At 41.1% G+C, this 22,541-nt stretch overlaps 2 protein-coding genes and 1 pseudogene across 2 annotated transcripts in view; 1 reads left to right on the top strand and 2 right to left on the bottom strand.

Annotated features, from left to right (window-relative positions):
- LOC103447351 (putative disease resistance RPP13-like protein 1) overlaps positions 1–22,541 on the bottom strand; it is a 62,747-nt gene that overhangs the window by 211 nt on the left and 39,995 nt on the right. The window lies entirely within an intron of this gene.
- On the top strand, positions 1,069–16,957 carry LOC103412807 (long chain base biosynthesis protein 2a-like; annotated as a pseudogene).
- LOC139189362 (putative disease resistance RPP13-like protein 1) lies at positions 16,528–21,290 on the bottom strand. Its single transcript, XM_070808255.1, has 2 exons — positions 16,961–21,290; positions 16,528–16,869 (listed from the first exon to the last, which is right to left on the bottom strand). The coding sequence occupies exon 1, from the start codon at positions 20,892–20,894 to the stop codon at positions 17,010–17,012; it is 3,885 nt and encodes a 1,294-aa protein (XP_070664356.1). The 5' UTR covers positions 20,895–21,290; the 3' UTR covers positions 16,528–16,869; positions 16,961–17,009.

The raw sequence follows: 22,541 nt of genomic DNA, 5'->3' as shown, positions 1-22,541 counted from the left end.
TTGATGGTTTTTATTATTTGTTTTATATAAGAAACATGCATGCTTTCAATAAGAAATGAATGAAATCCGAAACCGGAAAGCGGATGCAGAGATTTTAACATATAACAGCACCATTTTCCCCTAAAGTCGAGGAATAAAACATATTCCAAAAGTTCTTGGTAAAAATTTCGAAGTACCATTACTCTAGTCTAAAGTAGGAGGGGAAATTGCCACTCATATGAACAGTGTTTTGGCCCACATTTCAATTTATTTACAAGATTGCCACTCGGATGCTTTTAGCTTTTAACGACGGTGCCATCGGTTCGAATGACGGGAATTCCTGTCTAGGGTTAACATTGCACGGTTGGGGGTAAATGTTGGGTGGGCATTGTTGTCAGTTAGGGTTGCATTCGGTGGGATCGATGGCTCAGTGTGGTGTGGGATTTGGTGGGAAGGCATGCTGCTTGCAGAGAGGAGGAGAGAGAGGGGAGGGAGGGGGAGGGGGAGGGGGAGGGGGAGAGAGAGGGGTTTGGTGAGGGGAAGGCATGCGACTTGCAGAGAGGAGAGAAGCTTAAAAGCAACTGCAGCAAGTTCAATGGACAGGGTCGCAGCAATGGAGACACCTTGGTCTGAACCATTTCCCCTCTCCTCAGGCGAATGCTGAACAAAGAGAAGAAGACCTACACATAATAGAATCCGATTCGCAAGGAAAAGAAGACAGCTAAAATCAATCCCTTCGACCTCCTCATTGGCGGCGGCACCCACGATCACCAGGTTTACTTTTAATTTAATTTTAATTTTTTCCTTTTTTTAGTGGGTTAAAGAATATGAAACCAATTATAATTTAAAATGGTGAAATTTTGTTGATTTTTGCGTTCAGTGTTCTAAGTGATCATCGGGTTGTGATGGGTTGGTGTTGGATTTGATTCGATTGAGGTAAAAGCTATGCATGATTGTGACACGGAGAAAATGCTAGAATCTTACCTTCGATCCAAATATCTGATTTTTGTTACAATTGTTATTTTCATTGCAGGATAATGTGGCGGAGACAATAATTCCCAAATCCTCCAGCTTTCGGATCATACAATCGTCCCACCGCAAAAATGATTGCGATCCCTTATTTAACCGCGTTAACCACGTACTTATATGCTATGGATTGCTCTTCGTTTTTGGCCAAGTCAGAGATTTCTTCCGCAAAATCATTGATTGGAGGAGTGCTAGCAATTTGCAGGTTCCGTAATCATTGTACATAATTTCTTTCTATTGTTTAGTTTTTCCTGTAATTTTGTGTAAAAAAAGCATTGCTTTGTAGCAGAATTCAGGGTTATGCTCCAATTTGTTTAGGACTTGAAGATTTCTATGTTCGCCGGCTTTATCTTCGAATTCAGGTATTTTGTTATTGATTTGATTGTGTTATATTTCTTGAGCTGTATGAAATGGATGCAGCTGGCCCTGCAATTAAGCCCTGCAATTAAGCTTGAATTCCATGGAGTCCCATAAACATAATTATTGATAACTCTGGTTAATTTTTTAAAGTTTTGACTGGTCAGGATGTTTCAATAGGCTTATTGCAAGTGCTCTTGATGCTTGGTTTGATGTGGTTGAATGCTACTCCAATGACTACAACAAAACACTCAAGTAACGATTACAAATTTCCTCCGATTTTGCAATTTCATGTATATTTCACGCCTTTTGTTATGTTTTCTTGATTTATATTCTCATTGTGTAACTCGGCTGATGCAGGCTAACCAAAAAAACCAGTAGATGCCTTAACTTGGGATCTTACAATTACCTTGGCTTTGCTGCATCTGATGAGTACTGCACACCTCGCGCTATTGAGACGTTGAAAAAATATTCTCCCAGTTCCTGTAGTAGCCGAGTTGATGGGGGTTGGTTTACTAATACTACTTTACAAGGAAAATTTGTTTCAACTATTTTTCTAAATGAATTTACCATGATACGCTTCTATCACCAGGCACCACGGATTTGCATAATGAACTGGAAGAGTGTTGTAAATTTTGTTGGGAAACCTGCTGCTGTAGTTTTCGGAATAGGTTATGTCACAAACTCTGCTATCCTTCCTGTTCTGATGGGGAAGGTTTGCATCTTTTCTCAAATGTATGACTTCTAATTTTGTGTTTACATTCCTTATCTGAATATGTGCCATTTGACTTTACAGGGAGGCTTGATTGTTAGTGATTTCTTTGAACCACAACTCCATTGTCAATGGCGCAGAGGATCTGGAGCTAGAGTTTGTGTTTTCCAACACAATAGTAAGTTCATTAGTTATTATATTGTATAGCATGGATGCTGAGGATTTGTTCTTGGCATCAAATTCTACATTTCAGGTTTTAAATGATAGTGTATATTTTTATACAAAGAAAGCACACTGAGGAAGTGTTAGTTTATATTTAATTGCAAAGACTGGGGTTAGGCAGGAGTTTTGCAAGTAAATGACAGGTTTTTCGGTTATTTGCCTATTTTTCTAATCCGTGTTATGGATTTATTTAATTACTCGAATGAAAGGGCTGTTAATCGGATACGCATTTCCAATATGTTGCTTCGCTCTGTGAGATGTTGGTGATAACAGGAATAGAGTTTTACTCATTAAAATTAAAAGAAAAATATGTGAAGCTCAGGTTGGAGGTTGCACCTTTATGCATGATGGAACTAAATTACTTTTGTATCATCTATATTTACCTGTTATTATAACAGGATTTAAAATATAGAAACATACTGCTTATAGGATATTAAGGTTGAAGTCATTTAGTTCCAAAGATGCCATAACTAATGTATAATTGAGTGAAATGCCAGTTTACATAGATATTGTGCTTATTTGTTTTAGGTGGATTACCAAAAGGAGCTCATCAAGTATTATGCGAGCAAGATCAACCTTGATCATTTGGATATTTAAAGGAGCCATTGATAAAGGAAAGACGACAAGTTGTGAAGCTGTGTGCCAATTTTGCCAATTTTGCAGACAAGCAGAAACTCTGGCACAATGATCAAACAGGCTTTCATGTTGCGTATTTTAATTAATAGCTGTGAAACCCACTGTTTGTTGCACCACAGACGGTCTTGCCTCTGTCCTATCCTCCTCTCGCCGCTGTCTCCCTTCTCTCGCCTCCGTCGTCTTATTCCTCCTTTCTCTGTCTCTGGAATCTTATCGTCATCTTCCTCGCATGCAAGGCTCTGGCCCTCTCAATTGAAACTAAAACGTGTTTCAGGTGCCTAACACAACCTCTCACTTCTCACTCACATCAGTTGGTTTTTGTAATTTGAACTTTTCTTTCTGATAAATTTGTATGCTTTCTGGATTTTTTATGGTAGTTTTGGACCTTTTCTTTTCTGAATTTGTGTGCTTCTGTGGGTTTTTTTATGGTAGTTATGAGGAAGAGCAAGAAGAAGGAAGAACCAGTATTAGAATATCTTCCCAAAGAGTACTATGATGATGTGAGTGCCTTTATCCTTTTACTTGACCAAATGGGTGCTCAAATTTCATGTTTTTCTGTGATTATATGAGTAAATTTTTGTATTTCGTTTTTGGGTTTTGCCAAATTCAATGTTGGTATTTATGGGTATGGTATTGATTTTCAGTTAACAATGACTTTGGGGAAATTAATTGAGTCTACATTCAATGTAACTTTTCATATAGTTACATACTGATGAAATAGAATTCAAAATTTTCATTCCCTTCTTTTTTTCTTTTTTTTTTTTAAATACAGTTACATTTATATGATGATTTACATCATATATTCATCTTTTAGTTTCTAATTCTTCATGCAGTCTAAGCCATGAAGGATTTGATAAACCCACAATTGATACCAATGTGCAGCGGCACGGCACCAACGGTTTTGGACAAGGAACAAGTAAGTACCATTTTGCTTCATTGTTCCAAAGTATTATGTAGAGATTGCTTTAATATCTTGGCTTCTTTGCTATATGTGGGGTGTCTGAGATAGGATTTAGGAGATCTGGTTTAGGTTTTGCACACAGAGAGAGAGAGAGAGATAGGGGGTGTCCGAGAGAAATGTGGGAGGATTTAGGCAAGGGATTTCAGGGATTTGTTTAGGGTTTCTTTTCTGCGATTTGCAGAGAGAGAGATGGGACAAAGGTGAGAGAGAGAGATGGGAGGATTTTCTGCGAGGGTAGAGGGAATGGGTAAAGGAGGTATGGGTATGGGTAGGGGATTGGAAAAGCATTTCGTTTTCCATTTTCTTCCTCCAACCCGAGGGATTTCTGCAATTGCAGAGAGAGAGAGGGAGATGGGGGATGTCCGTTAGGTGCCCTTTAATTGTCACTTTTGTGATTTGTCCACCCTTGATTGTTGTGTGATTCATTCTCACGAACGTTCTATGCACAAAGTTTCATATTATTCCTTCCTTTTAATTTTGATATTGTTGTGCTTAATTTCTGTTTTATTTTATTGGGTGATTAGATTAACAGACCTTGGATATTTTGGTATAATAATTTCACATCATGTGTTGCCCTTTTGCATCACCTTAATTGTTCATCAGATGCTAACTTTTAATTATGTTTTCTTTGGGTTAGTCTCCATCTGGTACATTTGTCCATCCTTCTGGAGTGGAGCACTACTTTCTGACAGCATAAATGCTCTGAGAAACTGCTATGGAGACAAACAGTAGTTTACTTCATTCTAGGTATGTTTTTCTTTAGTATTTTAGAGGGATTCTTTACTATTCCCCATTGTAATTTTTACCCTTGTATCTATCTCTCTCAATTGGGAGCAGCCTCTCCATAAATGGGGGTAAGGCTAGCCGACATTCACCTCTCCCAGACCTTGCGTAAAGCGGGAGCCTTGTGCACTGGGTACGACCTCTTTTTTTTTTTTTTTTATCTATCTCTCTCAAAAGACGATGAGAGTAGCAACTGTTGCAAAGCAAATTCTCAGATGTATCTAAGCATCTACATACATTGGACAAAAACCGAATCTTAAATTGGGGCAGTGAGTTCTGCAACATCCTAGTGCTGCATGTATTCTCACACTTTTAGAAGTTGTATTTCTCAGATATATTGGGAATTTAATTAGTTTTATGTCATTTTCGTAGTGCAATTTTGTAGAGATTTAGCACATAAAAAAAGATGCGTGAATCAATACAATTAACCTAATAGTGATTTGGTTCAGCGTAAAGACCACTGCTAGAGCACTCAAGTCATTTTCTTAATTTGTGCGCATATATATTATACGTAACTAGCACATGTTTCCAAAGGATGTTAGTATTGGAATTTTTGGATCGCTGGGCCCGCCCCACTCTAACGACACCGATACTGTCCCCACTTAACCACCTGCACAATCCTCAGGTGTGGGGTTTTACCACAAAAGGCCTCGGTATTAGTTAGAGTGGGGTAATACTATTTAAACCCCTTTGGTTTTCTTCACCCCACCGATGTGGGACAGTTTAACACTCCCCCTCACGTGTAACCTCATTTAGTGGTTCACACGTGGAGATCCACATCGGTGATTGAAACTCAGAGGTCGGCTGACGTTGGGCCCACTTGTTTTCAATTGGAACTCAGCGGTCGTCTCTATATTAAGAGCTCAGACTTGTTTCCTTCCGAGTGGTGACAAGCTCGTTGGCTTGCACGGGCCCACAACCGTGGGCTCTGATACCATGTTAGAATTTTTGGATCGCTGGGCCCGCCCCACTCTAACGACACCGATACTGTCCCCACTTAACCACCTGCACAATCCTCAGGTGTGGGGTTTTACCACAAAAGGCCTCGGTATTAGTTAGAGTGGGGTAATACTATTTAAACCCCTTTGGTTTTCTTCACCCCACCGATGTGGGACAGTTTAACAGTTAGTTAGTGTTCATGCTCTACTGATATTTTATTCTATTCATTTTGATTTTGTTTTTCAGTTGTGGTTATAGGATTGTTTTGTCTTTGTGTTTTTTTTCTTTTTTTTTCCCTATGTACAACAACAACAACAACAAAGCCTTTTCCCACTAAGTGGGGTCGGCTATATGAATCCTAGAACGCCATTGCGCTCGGTTTTGTGTCATGTCCTCCGTTAGATCCAAGTACTCTAAGTCTTTTCTTAGAGTCTCTTCCAAAGTTGTCCTAGGTCTTCCTCTACCCCTTCGGCCCTGAACCTCTGTCCCGTAGTCACATCTTCGAACCGGAGCGTCAGTCGGCCTTCTTTGCACATGTTCAAAATCACCGGAGCCGATTTTCTCTCATCTTTCCTACAATTTCGGCTACTCCTACTTTACCTCGGATATCCTCATTCCCAATCTTATCCTTTCTCGTGTGCCCACACATCCCACGAAGCATCCTCATCTCCGCTACACCCATTTTGTGTACGTGTTGATGCTTCACCACCCAACATTCTGTGCCATACAACATCGCTAGCCTTATTGCCGTCCTATAAAATTTTCCCTTGAGCTTCAGTGGCCTACGACGGTCACACAATACGCCGGATGCACTCTTTCCATCCAGCTCGTATTCTATGGTTGAGATCTCCATCTAATTCTCCGTTCTCTTGCAAGATAGATCCTAGGTAGCGAAAACGATCGCTTTTTGTGATCTTCGCTAGATTGCTCCGGTCATTAGTGTGGATAAGTATATAAATGGATAGAGATAGGAAAGCAAACACAAGATGTACGTGGTTCACCCAGATTGGCTACGTCCACGGAATAGAAGAGTTCTCATTAATTGTGAAGGGTTTACACAAGTACATAGGTTCAAGCTCTCATTTAGTGAGTACAAGTGAATGATTTAGTACAAATGACATTAGGAAATATTGTGGGAGAATGATCTCGTAATCACGAAACTTCTAAGTATCGGAGTGTGGTGTCGTCTTGACTTGCCTTATCTGTCTCATAGGTAGATGTGGCATCTTCTCTGGAAGTACTCTTCCTCCATCCAGGGGTGGTATCTTTAACTGGTGGAGATGCACAAGGTAATGTATCAATTTCACTTGAAGCTTACTTGTAGTTTCAGGCTTGGTCAAGCGCGATACAAACCATGTAGTAGGAGTCCCCCAAGTCGCCGAGCTAGGGGGTCTGCTGAAAGAGGTGACAGACAAGGTAAGCAATCAGAGCTCCGACTGATTGTTCACCTTCTCCCCATCTTGCAGCAGCATGAAGGATAAAGAGAAGAAAAATGAGAAGAGATGATATGAGATACTTTTGCTTTTGAAGAAGTAACTTTCCACAGGCTTATTCTTGAACTGAGCTGGAGGGTTTTCTGGTTTCCTCCAGAGTATAAGGCCGACTGAAGAATTTGAGGGTCAAAACAAGTCCATCAAATCTAGAGTACGTTCCACCCTGCTGATATGGGATACTTTTGCTTTTGACAGAGTAATGAATGTATCGGCACGTGTGCTGTTACGCTTGTCTCCACATGCTTCCTTGTATCCTTCGCACTTGCCCTATCTGTTCCTCAAGCAGATGCGGAATCTTCCCTGGAAACATAAGATGTTGAAGATGAGTACTCGAGAGCAATGCCAGGTAAGTAATCAGGTAAGGGGTTCCAGGCAGTCAGTTCCTGGCTGGAAGCTTGATTCCAAGTGCTGACTGATTGCTCTCTTTCTCCTTGTCTTGCAGGTAAAAACAAGGCCAAAAGAAAAGACAGGGAAAAAGCATGATATGGGATACTCTTGCTTTTAACCCTGATGATATGAGATATTCTTGCTCTAGTATAGCTTGTTTGCAGAGGTATTATCGGGGGGAAAGAAAGCTGAATATTTCGAAAGGCTTCGTTGGGAGTGCCCTCTCAGATATGATGAAGGGTTGAGCATTTTTGCAGGTCTGCCTGTCCGTTGGGGATGGAGGTCGACATATATAGGAGTCTCCCTAACAACAAGTAGTAATGCTATTCCTTTACCCTGCTTGGTCATAGCACGGTAGTGGGAGCTGCCAGTTTCACATGTTTTAACTCTGTCAGAGCACTTTGAAAAAGTGGTCAGTGGTATCTGGCTCTCGAGATTCGGAGAACGATGCCTCTTCGATTTTTGAGAAAGCAATCATGCTGGGGGTATGACTCTCGAGATTCGGAGAGCAGTGTCTCTTCGATTTTTGAGGAAGTAATCATGTTGGGAGTCTGGCTCTCGAGATTCGGAGGGTGGTGCCTCTTCGATTTTGGAGCAAGCAATCTTGTTGAAAGTGTTGTCTCGAATGTGAGTAAAGGTTGGGCATGTTTGCTAGTCTACCTTGCCACGAAGCACAAAGGTTGACACACAGGGACTTTCCAATTATCCAGCAATGGTACTGTTCCTTTACCCTCTCTTCGATTTTGAGAAAGTAGTCATGTTGGGAGTCTGGCTCTTGAGATTCGGAGGACGGTGCCTCTTCGATTTTGGAGCAAGCAATCTTATTGGGAGTGTTTTCTCGAATGTGAGTAAAGGTTGGGCATGTTTGCTAGTCTACCTTGCCACGAAGCACAGAGGTTGACACACAGGGACTTTCCAATTATCCAGCAGTGGTACTGTTCCTTTACAGTTGTGGGTAATAATATGGTAGCTAGACCTTCAAAATTTATGTGTCTAAACTTTTGTTAGTGCTGTTTCTTTGCTATTCTTTTACCTTTCTTGGTCAGAGCGATGTAGTGGGAGCTGCAAGCTTCACGTGCTCAACTTTGGCAGAGAACTTTGGCAAAGTTATTTGTGGTACCCATGAGCTATTGTTGCGTGTGGGAAGTGGGTGATTGAACAGTAAGATTCATGTGCTTTCTACTTCACCAGAAGTCTTCGACAGAATGCCCATAATTTCTGCAAAGTTGAGTGTGCGTGTGACAGGTGTTGACAAGGCTAGAAAAGTAGGTGCCTCTTCGATTTCTGAGATCGGCCCTCGTGGTCTCTGAGCAGCCCAGCTTTTGAGAAAGCGAGCGCCTCTTCGATTGATTCGGAGAACGATGCCTCATCGATTTTTGAGAAAGCAATCATGCTGGGGGTCTGGCTCTCGAGATTCGGGGAGCAGTGTCTCTTCGATTTTTGAGAAAGTAATCATGTTGGGAGTCTGGCTCTCGAGATTCGGAGGGCGGTGCCTCTTCGATTTTGGAGCAAGCAATCTTGTTGGGAGTGTTTTCTCGAATGTGAGTAAAGGTTGGGCATGTTTGCTAGTCTACCTTGCCACGAAGCACAGAGGTTGACACACAGGGACTTTCCAATTATCCAGCAATGGTACTGTTCCTTTACCCTCTCTTCGATTTTTAAGAAAGTAGTCATGTTGGGAGTCTGGCTCTCGAGATTCGGAGGACGGTGCCTCTTCGATTTTGGAGCAAGCAATCTTATTGGGAGTGTTTTCTCGAATGTGAGTAAAGGTTGGGCATGTTTGCTAGTCTACCTTGCCACGAAGCACAGAGGTTGACACACAGGGACTTTCCAATTATCCAGCAGTGGTACTGTTCCTTTACCCTTGTGGGTAATAATATGGTAGCTAGACCTTCAAAATTTATGGGTCTAAACTTTGTTAGTGCTGTTTCTTTGCTATTCTTTTACCCTTCTTGGTCAGAGCGATGTAGTGGGAGCTGCAAGCTTCACGTGCTCAACTTTGGCAGAGAACTTTGGCAAAGTTATCTGTGGTACCCATGAGCTATTGTTGCGTGTGGGAAGTGGGTGATTGAACAGTAAGATTCATGTGTTTTCTACTTCCCCAGAAGTCTTTGACAGAATGCCCATAATTTCCGCAAAACTGAGTGTGCGTGTGACAGGTGCTGACAAGGCTGGAAAAGGCTGGAAAAGTAGGTGCCTCTTCGATTTCTGATATCGGCCCTCGTGGTCTCTGGGGAGCCCAGCTTTTGAGAAAGCGAGCGCCTCTTCGATTTTTGAGATCGGCCTTCGTGGTCTTTGAGCAGCCCAACTTTTGAGAAAGCAAACGCCTCTTCGATTTCTGAGATCAACCCTCGTGATCTCTAAGCAGCCCAGCTTTTGAGAAAGCAAACGCCTCTTCGATTTCTGAGCAGGCGCCTCTTCGATTTCTGAAGCTTCGTCGAGTGCAGATTTTTATAGGGGCTGGCATTAAGTTCCAAAGCACACTTGAATCTCCACCAGTAGAAGCTTCATTCTTGCACTTCTAAGATCTTGATTTGTCCGACCTCTTCTCTCTTCAACACCTTTGAAAATGTCTGGCCCCTCCGACCGTCGTTTTGACTTGAACCTTGTTGAAGAGGCAGCCCCGCCTTCTCCAGACAACATATGGCGCCCATCCTTCGTCTCCCCTACTGGTCCTCTTACCGTTGGGGATTCCGTGATGAAGAATGATATGACCGCTGCGGTGGTGGCCAGGAACCTTCTCACTCCCAAAGATAACAGACTACTTTCCAAACGGTCTGATGAGTTAGCTGTTAAGGATTCGCTGGCTCTCAGTGTTCAGTGTGCAGGTTCTGTGTCTAATATGGCCCAACGCCTATTTGCTCGAACCCGCCAAGTTGAATCATTGGCGGCTGAAGTGATGAGTCTCAAACAGGAGATTAGAGGGCTCAAGCATGAGAATAAACAGTTGCACCGGCTCGCACATGACTATGCTACAAACATGAAGAGGAAGCTTGACCAGATGAAGGAAACTGATGGTCAGGTTTTACTTGATCATCAGAGATTTGTGGGTTTGTTCCAAAGGCATTTATTGCCTTCGTCTTCTGGGGCTATACCGCGTAATGAAGCTCCAAATGATCAACCTCTGATGTCTCCTCCTTCTAGGGTTCTGTCCAGTACTGAGGCTCCAAATGATCCCCCTCCAGTGCCTTCTCTTTCTGGGGCTCTACCGACTGCTGAGACTTCTCCTAAGCAACCTTTGTGAAGGCTCCCTCTTGTGTGCTTATTTTGACTCATGTATATGTACATATTTGTAGCTTATCGGGGATATCAATAAATAAGCTTTCCTTCATTTCAACGTATTGTGTTAAATACACCAAAGCCTTCTTCGCTAAGTTCTTTGAATTTTCTTTTGTTAAAGCTTGTATGTTGAAGCTTTCTGAGTGGAGCATGTAGGTTGGGGTAGTGTTCTCTTAATTTCCCGAATGAGGAAAACTTCTCGGTTGGAGACTTTGAAAATCCAAGTCACTGAGTGGGATCGGCTATATGAATCTTAGAACGCCATTGTGCTCGATCCTGTGTCATGTCTTTCGTTAGATCCAAGTACTCTAAGTCTTTTCTTAGAGTCTCTTCCAAAGTTTTCCTAGGTCTTCCTCTACCCCTTCGGCCCTGAACCTCTGTCCCATAGTCGCATTCTAATCGGAACGTCAGTAGGCCTTCTTTGCACATGTCCAAACCACCGTAACCGATTTTCTCTCATCTTTCCTTCAATTTCGGCTACTCCTACTTTACCTCGGATATCCTCATTCCTAATCTTATCCTTTCTCGTGTGCCCACACATCCAACGAAGCATCCTCATCTCCGCTACACCCATTTTGTGTACGTGTTGATGTTTCACCGCCCAACATTCTGTGCCATACAGCATCGCCGGCCTTATTGCCGTCCTATAAAATTTTCCCTTGAGCTTCAGTGGCATACGGCGGTCACACAACACGCCGGATGCACTCTTCCACTTCATCCATCCAGCTTGTATTCTATGGTTGAGATCTCCATCTAATTCTCCGTTCTTTTGCAAGATAGATCCTAGGTAACGAAAACGGTCGCTCTTTGGTATTTCTTGATCTCCGATCCTCACCCCTAACTCGTTTTGGCCTCCATTTGCACTGAACTTGCACTCCATATATTCTGTCTTTGATCGGCTTAGGCGAAGACCTTTAGATTCCAACACTTCTCTCCAAAGGTTAAGCTTTGCATTTACCCCTTCCTGAGTTTCATCTATCAACACTATATCGTCTGCGAAAAGCATACACCAAGGAATATCATCTTGAATATGTCGTGTTAACTCATCCATTACCAACGCAAAAAGGTAAGGACTTAAGGATGAGCCTTGATGTAATCCTACAGTTATGGGAAAGCTTTCGGTTTGTCCTTCATGAGTTCTTACGGCAGTCTTTGCTCCTTCATACATATCCTTTATAGCTTGGATATATGCTACTCGTACTCCTTTCTTCTCTAAAATCCTCCAAAGAATGTCTCTTGGGACCCTATCATACGCTTTTTCCAAATCTATAAAGACCATGTGTAAATCCTTTTTCCCATCTCTATATCTTTCCATCAATCTTCGTAAGAGATAGATTGCCTCCATGGTTGAGCGCCCTGGCATGAACCCGAATTGGTTGTCCGAAACCCGTGTCTCTTGCCTCAATCTATGCTCAATGACTCTCTCCCAGAGCTTCATTGTATGACTCATTAGCTTAATACCCCTATAGTTCATGCAATTTTGTACGTCGCCCTTATTCTTGTAGATAGGCACCAAAGTGCTCATTCGCCACTCATTTGGCATCTTCTTCGTTTTCAAAATCCTATTGAAAATGTCAGTGAGCCATGTTATACCTGTCTCTCCCAAAAGTTTCCAAACTTCGATTGGTATATCGTCTGGGCCTATTGCTTTTTTATGCTTCATCTTCTTCAAAGCTACAACCACTTCTTCCTTCCGGATTCGACGATAAAAAGAGTAGTTTCTACACTCTTCTGAGTTACTCAACTCCCCTAAAGAAGCACTCATTTCATGTCCTTCATTGAAAAGATTATGAAAATAACCTCTCCATCTGTCTTTAACCGCGTTCTCTGTAGCAAGAACCTTTCCATCCTCATCCTTGATGCACCTCACTTGGTTTAGGTCCCTTGTCTTCTTTTCCCTTGCTCTAGATAGTTTATAGATATCCAACTCTCCTTCTTTGGTATCTAGTCGTTTATACATATCGTCGTAAGCCGCTAACTTAGCTTCTCTGACAGCTTTCTTCGCCTCTTGCTTCGCTTTTCTATACCTTTCACCATTTTCATCAGTCCTCTCCTTGTATAAGGCTTTACAACATTCCTTCTTAGCCTTCACCTTTGTTTGTACCTCCTCATTCCACCACCAAGATTCCTTTTGGTGTGGGGCAAAGCCCTTGGACTCTCCTAATACCTCTTTTGCTACTTTTCGGATACAACTAGCCATGGAATCCCACATTTGGCTAGCTTCCCCCTCTCTATCCCACACACATTGGGTGATTACCTTCTCTTTGAAAATGGCTTGTTTTTCTTCTTTTAGATTCCACCATCTAGTCCTTGGGCACTTCCAAGTCTTGTTCTTTTGTCTTACTCTTTTGATATGTACATCCATCACCAACAAGCGATGTTGATTAGCCACGCTCTCTCCTGGTATAACTTTGCAATCCTTACAAGTTATACGATCCCCTTTCCTCATTAGAAGAAAATCTATTTGTGTTTTGGACGACCCACTCTTGTAGGTGATCACATGTTCTTCTCTCTTCTTAAAGAAGGTGTTGGCTAAGAAGAGATCATATGCCATTGCAAAATCCAAGATAGCTTCCCCATCCTCGTTTCTCTCCCCAAAACCATGGCCACCATGAAAACCTCCATAGTTGCCTGTCTCCCTGCCCACGTGTCCATTTAAATCTCCTCCTATAAATAACTTCTCCGTCTGAGCAATTCCTTGCACCAAGTCTCCAAGATCTTCCCAAAATTTCTCCTTCGAACTCGTATCCAACCCTACTTGAGGTGCGTACGCACTAATCACATTGATAAGTTCTTGTCCTATTACAATCTTGATTGCCATGATTCTATCTCCTACCCTCTTGACATCTACAACATCTTGTACCAAGGTCTTGTCCACGATGATGCCAACACCGTTTCTCGTTCTATTTGTGCCCGAATACCAAAGTTTAAACCCTGAGTTTTCTAGATCCTTTGCCTTACTACCAACCCACTTAGTTTCTTGTAGGCACATAATATTTATCCTTCTCCTCACCATAACTTCCACTACTTCCATAGATTTTCCCGTTAAGGTTCCTATATTCCACGTTCCTAAACGCATTTTGCTCTCTTGAACTCTACCCTTCTGTCCTAGCTTCTTCACCCTCCCCCGTCTAATAGGATCAAAGTACTTCTTTTGTGTGTCCCGGGTAAAGTTGATAGGAGCATATGCTCCCAAACAACTTTGAGTGGAGTCGTTCGAAAAGAAGTTTCTATGGCCCCCTTGCTCATTTAACACTGCATCCGGGTGCCGATGGAGATACAGCGACCCTTGCTCACTTATCACTGTGCTCAGGCCACACAGCGCGCCACTTACGGGTGACGCCCTAGCTTTAGCGCGGGTTATTTGAACCGAGGCCAGTTAGGCTGTGCCTTTAGAAGGTCTCACTGCTTTTAAAGTTGAATGGTGCTAATTGAATATGATGCGTTCATTCTTCGGTGTGTGTGAGTGTATGTGTATGCAGTGTATGTGAGTATGTGAGTGCATGCAGTGTGGTTAGGTTCATTCCCGCATGGGTTTTCGTCTTTTTTTGGTTAAATGGTTAGGTTCATTCCCGCATGGGAGAGGTGTGTTTTTGCCATCGAACTGGTAGAGACGGATCTTAATCAAATATCATGCCATAGTGTTATTTTGTTTGCATCTATGGAACTGTATATTTACTTCGTTGTTGTTAAAAGCTTCGCATGTTCTTTCCAGATAATGCTGCCTTTTTGGATTTCGTATAAGTGTCCCGGGTCCATTCTGGACCATCAAAAGAGGGATGATCACTGTCATTCGGACTGTGCGCATCCACTTCAAAATCCCGGTAAACATGTCCTTTTCTTGATTTCAGGCCATGCAAAATTCTTGGTGATAAAACTGAGCTCGTGTCGTTGGTTTGTGCCTCTATCCAATTTCTTATTTATTTATTTTATCAATCCTTTTCCTTCTTGGTTCTATTTGTTGTTGCTGGTTCCGATATTTCATTGTCCTATCTGTGCATGATATCAGTGCTGCCACTTTTCATATTCTTATCAATGCTTACATCTTCACTCTTTTCCTTCTGTTTCTTTTGCTTAACATGGTTTCGGCTTTTTGAGATTGTGTGTTTGATTAACATTTGATCGTATGGTATTAGAATTTAAATTTGATTGGTTTTTTAAACCAAGATTGTGCGTCATTTGATGTGAATAAATTATGCCGACGGGGATTTTGGTCTCTGGATTTTTCATGGTGTAATTTTTATGGCATGATCCATTGGTATCGTGTGCATTTTTTATCAACAATAATAAGATTTTTCTCAGTATTGCAAACAAGTTTTCTTATAATTGAAATATTTGAAATCCCTGGTCTATAATCCTCTTGATTCATGGTTTTAACGCCTCCTGATAAAATAACTACAACGTTATCACTTCTTTCATCAGATAGATTTAAACATTCTACCCATTATTGACTTTCTTTAACGAGTCTCACCCATTTGTCAAAAAATTAGATGAGGTGACTTCATACCATCTCAGAGTATTGTTAGAATATAATATGATATTTGATTCTTTCTCTTTTTTTTCCCACGAGTCTCAATTTGTATTTGAAACAATGTCTAATAAACTTACCAGATCTTCATCGCTTATCATACTATTACAGGTTTTGTTTTAAGGTTCTGATGGATTAAGCAAAAGCTCCTACCAATTTAGCGGAGTGAACCAAGATTTCAGGGCTTTTATTAATGACATATCACAGGCCATTTTAAAGGTAAATCTAGATGCCAATCGCTATGCAATTTAGTTTTTACTTTTAGCATGTTCCGAGTGACCTTTGAATTTACATGTTTAGTTGTTTTCGTTTTACCATCCTAATAGGTATGTGCGTATTTCCATTGTTTAGTTGTTTTCGTTTTACCATCCTGATAGGTATGTGCGTATTACCATTCTGTTTATCCCCATTCTCTGGTGGTGTTTACTGCATTGTTTCTACACAATCTCTAATGGTTCCATTGCTGGACATAAAAGAAATTTCAACTATTTTTTTTTCTTCTTTTTTTTTTCTATTTATTTATCTGCATGTTATTTTGGTTTGTTGAAATTTCGATTATAGTTTGTTTTGTGCTGGATGTAAAAGTTTGTTCTTCAATGATTATATATAGCTTAAGTACATGGTGGTTACCATGTTTTTCACGGTGGATCACTTTCGTTGATAGTAGGTTCGACAGAAAGTTGAAGAACACATATGATCAACTACTTTTACGAGATCCTGCTCATACATAGTTGTTTATTTTAGCATAGATTTTACACTCTTACTTTTAGGGAATGTGTGTGTATATATATGCATGTATGTATGAGTTGGCACAGATGCTCAGACATGCCACCCAAGCCTAAGCATTTGAAAATGTTTGTTCTCCTTGGTGATAGAATTTGGCATCTTTCAGTACACGATGGAGATATCCAGGTCTCTCTTTTCTCTCTTTCCCCCTCCCTATATGTAGTTTAATATAATTGAACAGCTCTATTTATTTAAGATTTAGTTGCATTCGTAATTACTGAAATTTGTTGCAAGAAATTGGGGGATGAATTTGGTTTCAGGGGAATGTTATCCTGTTTTTTTCTTATACTGCATAGAAAAAAAAAAGACAATGCATTGGGTACAAGTATATGGTTTTTATCATTTATTTCTGTAGTTTGAAAGTCAATTGTGTTTTTGTTGCCGCATCATATAACTATTCAAAATGCCCATTTTAGCATTTCAATACCATTTGCACGTCTTTGTTAGCACTTTGAATACCTTATCCCCAATTTTCAAGATCATGCAAAACAAAGTGACATTGCCTCTCTGTTTTTTGTATCTTTGTTTATCTCTCTGACAGACGAGTGCAGTGCATGTGTCTGAATTTATTCAGGTTAAATGTGTCTTCATGCAGTTAAGACGGGTGCATTGAAGTCCTGCAGCAACGTGCGGGCTTATTTTCTCGTATATTCTATAAGTGATGCCAGGGATAAGGCTAGAGAATAATTCAGAGCAAACGAGACTTGGCAAAGAAAATGGGATGGATCCTCTTCATACCATCCGAAAATGTTGAAGACGTAGGGATAATGTGTCTTCTTTGCTGCAAAGAAAAAATTAATCAATATGCTATGATTCTTATTTCTATTATGTCTTATTTTTCAAACTATTGAAGTTAATTAGATGCAAAATACCTGAGAGTCAAATGCCGAAAAGCACAACTTTGTATGAGAGAGACAGAGCTCATACGGATATGATGACTTCGTCGTTTATCCGTATGCAAGGAATGTGAGATATCTTGGCCCAATCTTCTCCCGTCTTATCCTCGTACCTCTTCTCCAGGGTGGAACAAGAGGAGATCACCAGGTAAGAAAGAGAGGGCGGCAAACGGTTTTCTGGCAGGAATTGGAGTTTTGGACACCTACGAATTCGTAGCTTTTGAAGAGAGGTGAGGTGTAGAAGTCCCTCTGCTGGAAGGGCCAGACTTGGGCAAAAAGTAATAGTTAGATATTGAAGAGAAGTGAGGTGTTGAAGTCCCTCTGCTGGCAGGAATTCCAGACTTCGGCAATTATGTATAGTTAGCCGGTGAAGAGAAGTAGGGAGCAGCTGTTCCTTGAGCAACGGTGCCGAGATCTCGCCAGCAATTGTAAATTCTTGAAGGGAGGCAAGTCCTTGTAATCCCCACTCCACTGAAGGCTTCACTTTGTCGCAATCTATTGTAAAATATCGCAGGTTGGGAGGCAAACCCCCTTGGGCAAATGATACAAGATTTGGAAGATCGAATAATTCCAATCGTTCTAGGGCGGTGAGGGTGCGAATTTGTTCGGGGAACGACTTCAAATTCTTGCACATCCAGACCTTCAATTCTCTCAAGTTGGGAGTAGGCAATCCTTCGTCCGGGAAAGACGCCATATTTGGACAGTCGTTGATTTCTAGCTGAATGAGATGGCTTAGGTTCTGATCAACTCCTTCAATAGAAAAGGATTCCAGATTCTCACAGCCATGGATCAAAAGAGTTGAAAGTTTGGGGAAAACGCCCAACGGGAAGGACCCCACTGAATGAAAACTATCGTATATCTTCAAATCCTCAAGGGATGTCAATTCGGCCATCATCTCATGAGATAAGAACTCTAATGACCCCACAGTTGGGCAAAAGCTGAAAGTCAATCTTCGAAGATATTTCATTTTTGGCAGGCTCCAAAATTTTGCATCAGAATTGGAAATTCCAAGTGTAGACAACTTCTTCTCTACTCTCTCTATTAATGGTAACAGACCTGGGCATCCATCAATATCTATTTCCAATGAATTCTGTAAGTAGTCCATGTTAATACTGGCCCATTCATCATGCAGATGTAGATATCCACACCTAGACACGCTAAGTGTTTTCAAGCATGGAAGATGATTGGGCAAGTATCCTCTCAGCTTCTTACAGTAACTTATTCTCAGCACCTCGAGACAAGGAAAATCTGAACATCGACCTCCACTTGGACTCGGTAACCAATCCTCCCACTCTGGCATCTCCTTAAACTCTAGCGTCTTCAGAGACCGAAAGGGCTGAATTACAGAAGCTCCATTAAGATCACCATAGAATTCAACACCAACCGTCCTAACAAATTTCATTCTTTCGACACGTAGCTCTTTAAGAGTGGGCAGCTGCCCAAAACTTGGCAAGGACAAACAATACTTACAATCACTGATCCACATGAACCGTATGTTATAGAAGGAATTAGAGCTTCCTAACCAGTTTGGGAAGCTGGTTCCTCCATAGAATCTGATAGTCAGTTTCTCCAAATTTACGCAAGGTTGGAGCTTGTCAAGCACATCTCTCTCCTTTTGGGAATCATCGGCGTCCTCCTTACCCCATTCCAACTCTAAGTCCTTGAGTTCTTTCTTATCCTTCAAGTTGGCTTCCAATGCATCCACAACTTGAACTACATTGTACAGATTTGAAATATGAAGTCTTCCTTGAAGATGCTGTAACTCCCTTAATTCTCCAATGCTAGACCCGGTAGATTTCCCCACAACGAAAGCAGTTAATGTTCTCAAACTTTTTAGTCTTCCAATTGCCACTGGCATCCCTTGTATGTTTGTTTTACTGACATCGAGGTATTGCAAACTACTCAATTCCCTCATATCCACAGGTAATTTAGTAAGGGAGCTGCAACCTGCCAATGTTAATGTCCGTAAATTTATCAATCTTCTCATGTCTGCTGGCAGTTCAATGAGAGCATAACAATATGACAGCAGTAACGTCTGCAAATTGTAGAGAGTGCAAACTGCACCAGGTAAGCTTACAATTGCTGTATGGGAGAGATCCAAGTAGCGCAGGTGAATGAAATTGCCCACAGAATCAGGTACTTCAACAACATTTTCATAATAGGACAATGATAAAACCCGTAAACGTTTCAGGGATGGCAACAAATCTTGTTGAAACTTTTGACTTATGTAGATCGTCCCATATGCTTCAAAAGACGTAGGTAGGAAGGTCCGCAGACACTTGGCCCCATTTAAGGGCTCAAATTTTTTAGCAGGATCAATTTCTCCCCTAGCATATGACAAATGACGAAGTCTTTTAACTTCTTGTGATTCCTTCTCTTCCAACCTGAGAAAAAATCCCCTAGACATGAACTGACCCAAGTCGTTAAGAAGATCATGCATTGTGAAACCATGCTCCCTTGATTTTTGAAGTAGTGATCGTGATACTAGCTCATTGAAGTAACTTCTAGCCGTCTCTTCCATTCTTTGCCCGTTAAAATCATGTGGAATTAAACCTTCTGCCATCCAAAGTAGAACTACATCTTCATTCTTGAACAAATAGTCTTTTGGAAATAGTGAACAATACACAAAGCATCGTTTCAACTGAGCAGGGAGATAATGATAGCTCAACCGTAGGGCTGGAAGGATATCACTTTTATCATAAGGTAGCTCCCAAAGCCTACTATTTAATAATTTATTCCATTCCTTGAAGTCTCTCTGGCAACGTAATAGACCCCTGAGTGTCTCTGCTGCTAAAGGCAAACCATTGCACTTGCTTGCAATTTTCTTGCCAATTTCCTCCAAAGTTGGATATGCATTGTGGTTTTCATGTCCAAATGCATGTTTTGCAAGTAACATCCAACAATCTTCATGCGATAAAGGTTTCAAGTGTTGAATGGGCACATTTTTCATGAGAGATGCGACATTTTCGCTTCGTGTTGTCACGATGACTTTACTTCCCCTTGCCCCGGAAGTAAAAGGAGTTTGTAGGCACCTCCAATCAGAATATTTCTCACTCCAAAGGTCATCCAATACAAATAAGAATTTCTTTCCCCTCAATTGTTCCCTAAGTTCAACTTGAAGCGAATTCAAATCTGTCATCTTAGAAGGCTTTGAAGTCAGCGACTCGAGAAGAGTTTTAGTCACCCTAATAGCATCATAATCTTCTGAAACACAAGCCCAAGATCTAAGGGCAAAGTGCTCTTTCACCTTATCATCATTGTAAAGGGCTCGAGCAAGGGTCGTCTTGCCAACCCCGCCCATACCAACAATGGTGATGATAGATACATCATCCTCGCTTGCATCATCAGAGAACAAGACTTTTGATAAATTTTCTTTATCTCCGTCTCTTCCATATACACAAGGTTCATGAATCAAGGAAGTTGTTGGAGTTCTTTGTGAACCCTTCCTCGCAACATCTCCCGTCAGACCAAGGGCAACCTTCTGTTGCACAAAGCCATCCAGCCTTTGTAATAACCCTTGTATCTCAACATTCATGCGTTGATAAAAATGAGTAGGAGAAGTAGAGAAGAAGTTCCACACCTTGTCGGTTAATTTGTCGGTTTGACCTTCACCTTCCACCTTGCATCGCAAAGCTTCAGTGTCGATCTCATCCAGCAAGTCCTCCGCGTCCAAGACAGCATGCTTGAGCCCGTCAAGCCATTTTCTCATAGCAAGGTTTGAAATTTGCTTCTCTTCTGCATCATTGAGGACTGCACAAAGGGCGGGCAGCGTCACCTTCAGTTTCTCGAGGAGGGGTTCGTCCAGCTTCTTCTGCAGGAACAAGTCACCAAACTCGGTTGAAGCAATTCGGTCACACAGCACCTGGATAGAAGCGGAGAGAAAAGCCTCTCCAATCAAAGCGCCAGCCATTTTTCTCTTGGTTTTCTCTTGGTTGCTAAGTTTGCTAATAGCTCAATGTAGAATGAAAGGCTTTTGAGACTGTAATTATGGATGCATCCCCCAGTTTGCAATGAACTGATTGCTCAATTGACCAAGAATGAACTTGTGATTCAGAACTTTCTGTGTGGAGCCTGCGGCCCACAACATCCTTGTCGTTGATTCAAAGCGGAAGAAAATGAAGCTTGTGATTGGCCGTGCTCACATGGGGATGCCGTCCAGCTACAGCGACACATTACTTGTACAGTGCACATGGACAACTGTTTTTTATTTTATTTTGTATCAAAAGACAAATTTAGAACGTGGATTACTTAAATAGAAACAACCGTAGTATAAAATAATTATAAATAAATACAAAGACAAAATGAATATTTAATGGATCGGAAAGTGAATTCCTAAAATATAGAAACTGTATAAAGACAAAACATTTTCCTGGGATCCTCCCAAATCATTTTCCTAAGGATCCTAGGGATTTTGCGATTGTGATTGTTCATCGTACATCGTGCGGTCAGTTTTCGTTAGGTATTATTTATATTTAACTTTGTTGATGCACAAAACCGAAGGTCTTGGAACAACGTAAATCCGACCGTGAATCTGCAAGAAATGTAAATGACACAAGATGTATAAACAAACTTTAAATTTTAATTTTTGAAATAATTTCTGATTGCACGATGTACGATAAACGATCATGATCACGAAATTCCTAGGATCCTCAGAAAAAAGATCCATCGAAGATCCTTTTTCGTTTATAAAAAGTCTCACTTTTGAAAAAATCATATAATGTGGCAGCTAGCTTATTAGACTCCTTTGTGATTGGTCAATTGACCAAAATAAAACTTGAGATTGGTCTGTAATTAGTCTTTGATCAGTCTCTTGTAATCAACCTTTGAATATTCCTCTGCTTTTACTAAAGGTTTTTTGGGACAACTCGTGAAACTTTCTATGTGCTAACATGGGATCCCAGTGACGCATAATTTGTACAACACACATGAACAACAATTGTTTTTTATTTTATTTTTTATCATGAGACAGACATAATTAAAATACAACTATGGTGTTAGTGAAAGAGTGACCTCGTTAAAACCTTGCTCAACGAGAATACATGCAATTAAATTAAATCCCGAACAAAGAACGAAACGTATCACAACTCAGTGCCAATTTCATAGTTACTCAATAACGTGTTATTGGATGTTACCAGCAAAATAATGTGTTATTGGAAATCCAGTAAAAAACAAACCAAAAAGAAACCGATATTAATGGCAATTCTCAAGGCGTTGTGTCACATCCCGGTTCGGGGCGGACCACTTCCCGGCCCGCTCCACCACCGTAGCACTATATTGTCCGCTTTGGGCTTACCATTCTCTCACGGTTTTATTTTTGGAAACTTACGAGCAACTTCCCAATGGATCACCCATCATGGGATTGCTCTCGCGCGCTACTTGCTTAACTTCGAAGTTCCGATGGCATGCAGTCTGGTCCCGAAGAAATAACTTGCACCTTTCGTATGTATGAATATATATTTCCGAAGTTATATTCAAATTAGAATCATCAATTATCTAAGGTATATATTCTCAATTCTTGTGCGAAGAATGATGATAAGAGAGAATGTAATATGCAGTA

This window comes from Malus domestica, chromosome 11 (assembly GCF_042453785.1).
Source record: "Malus domestica chromosome 11, GDT2T_hap1".
Classification (NCBI taxonomy): domain Eukaryota; kingdom Viridiplantae; phylum Streptophyta; class Magnoliopsida; order Rosales; family Rosaceae; genus Malus; species Malus domestica.
This window is presented reverse-complemented; position numbering and strand designations above follow the sequence as displayed.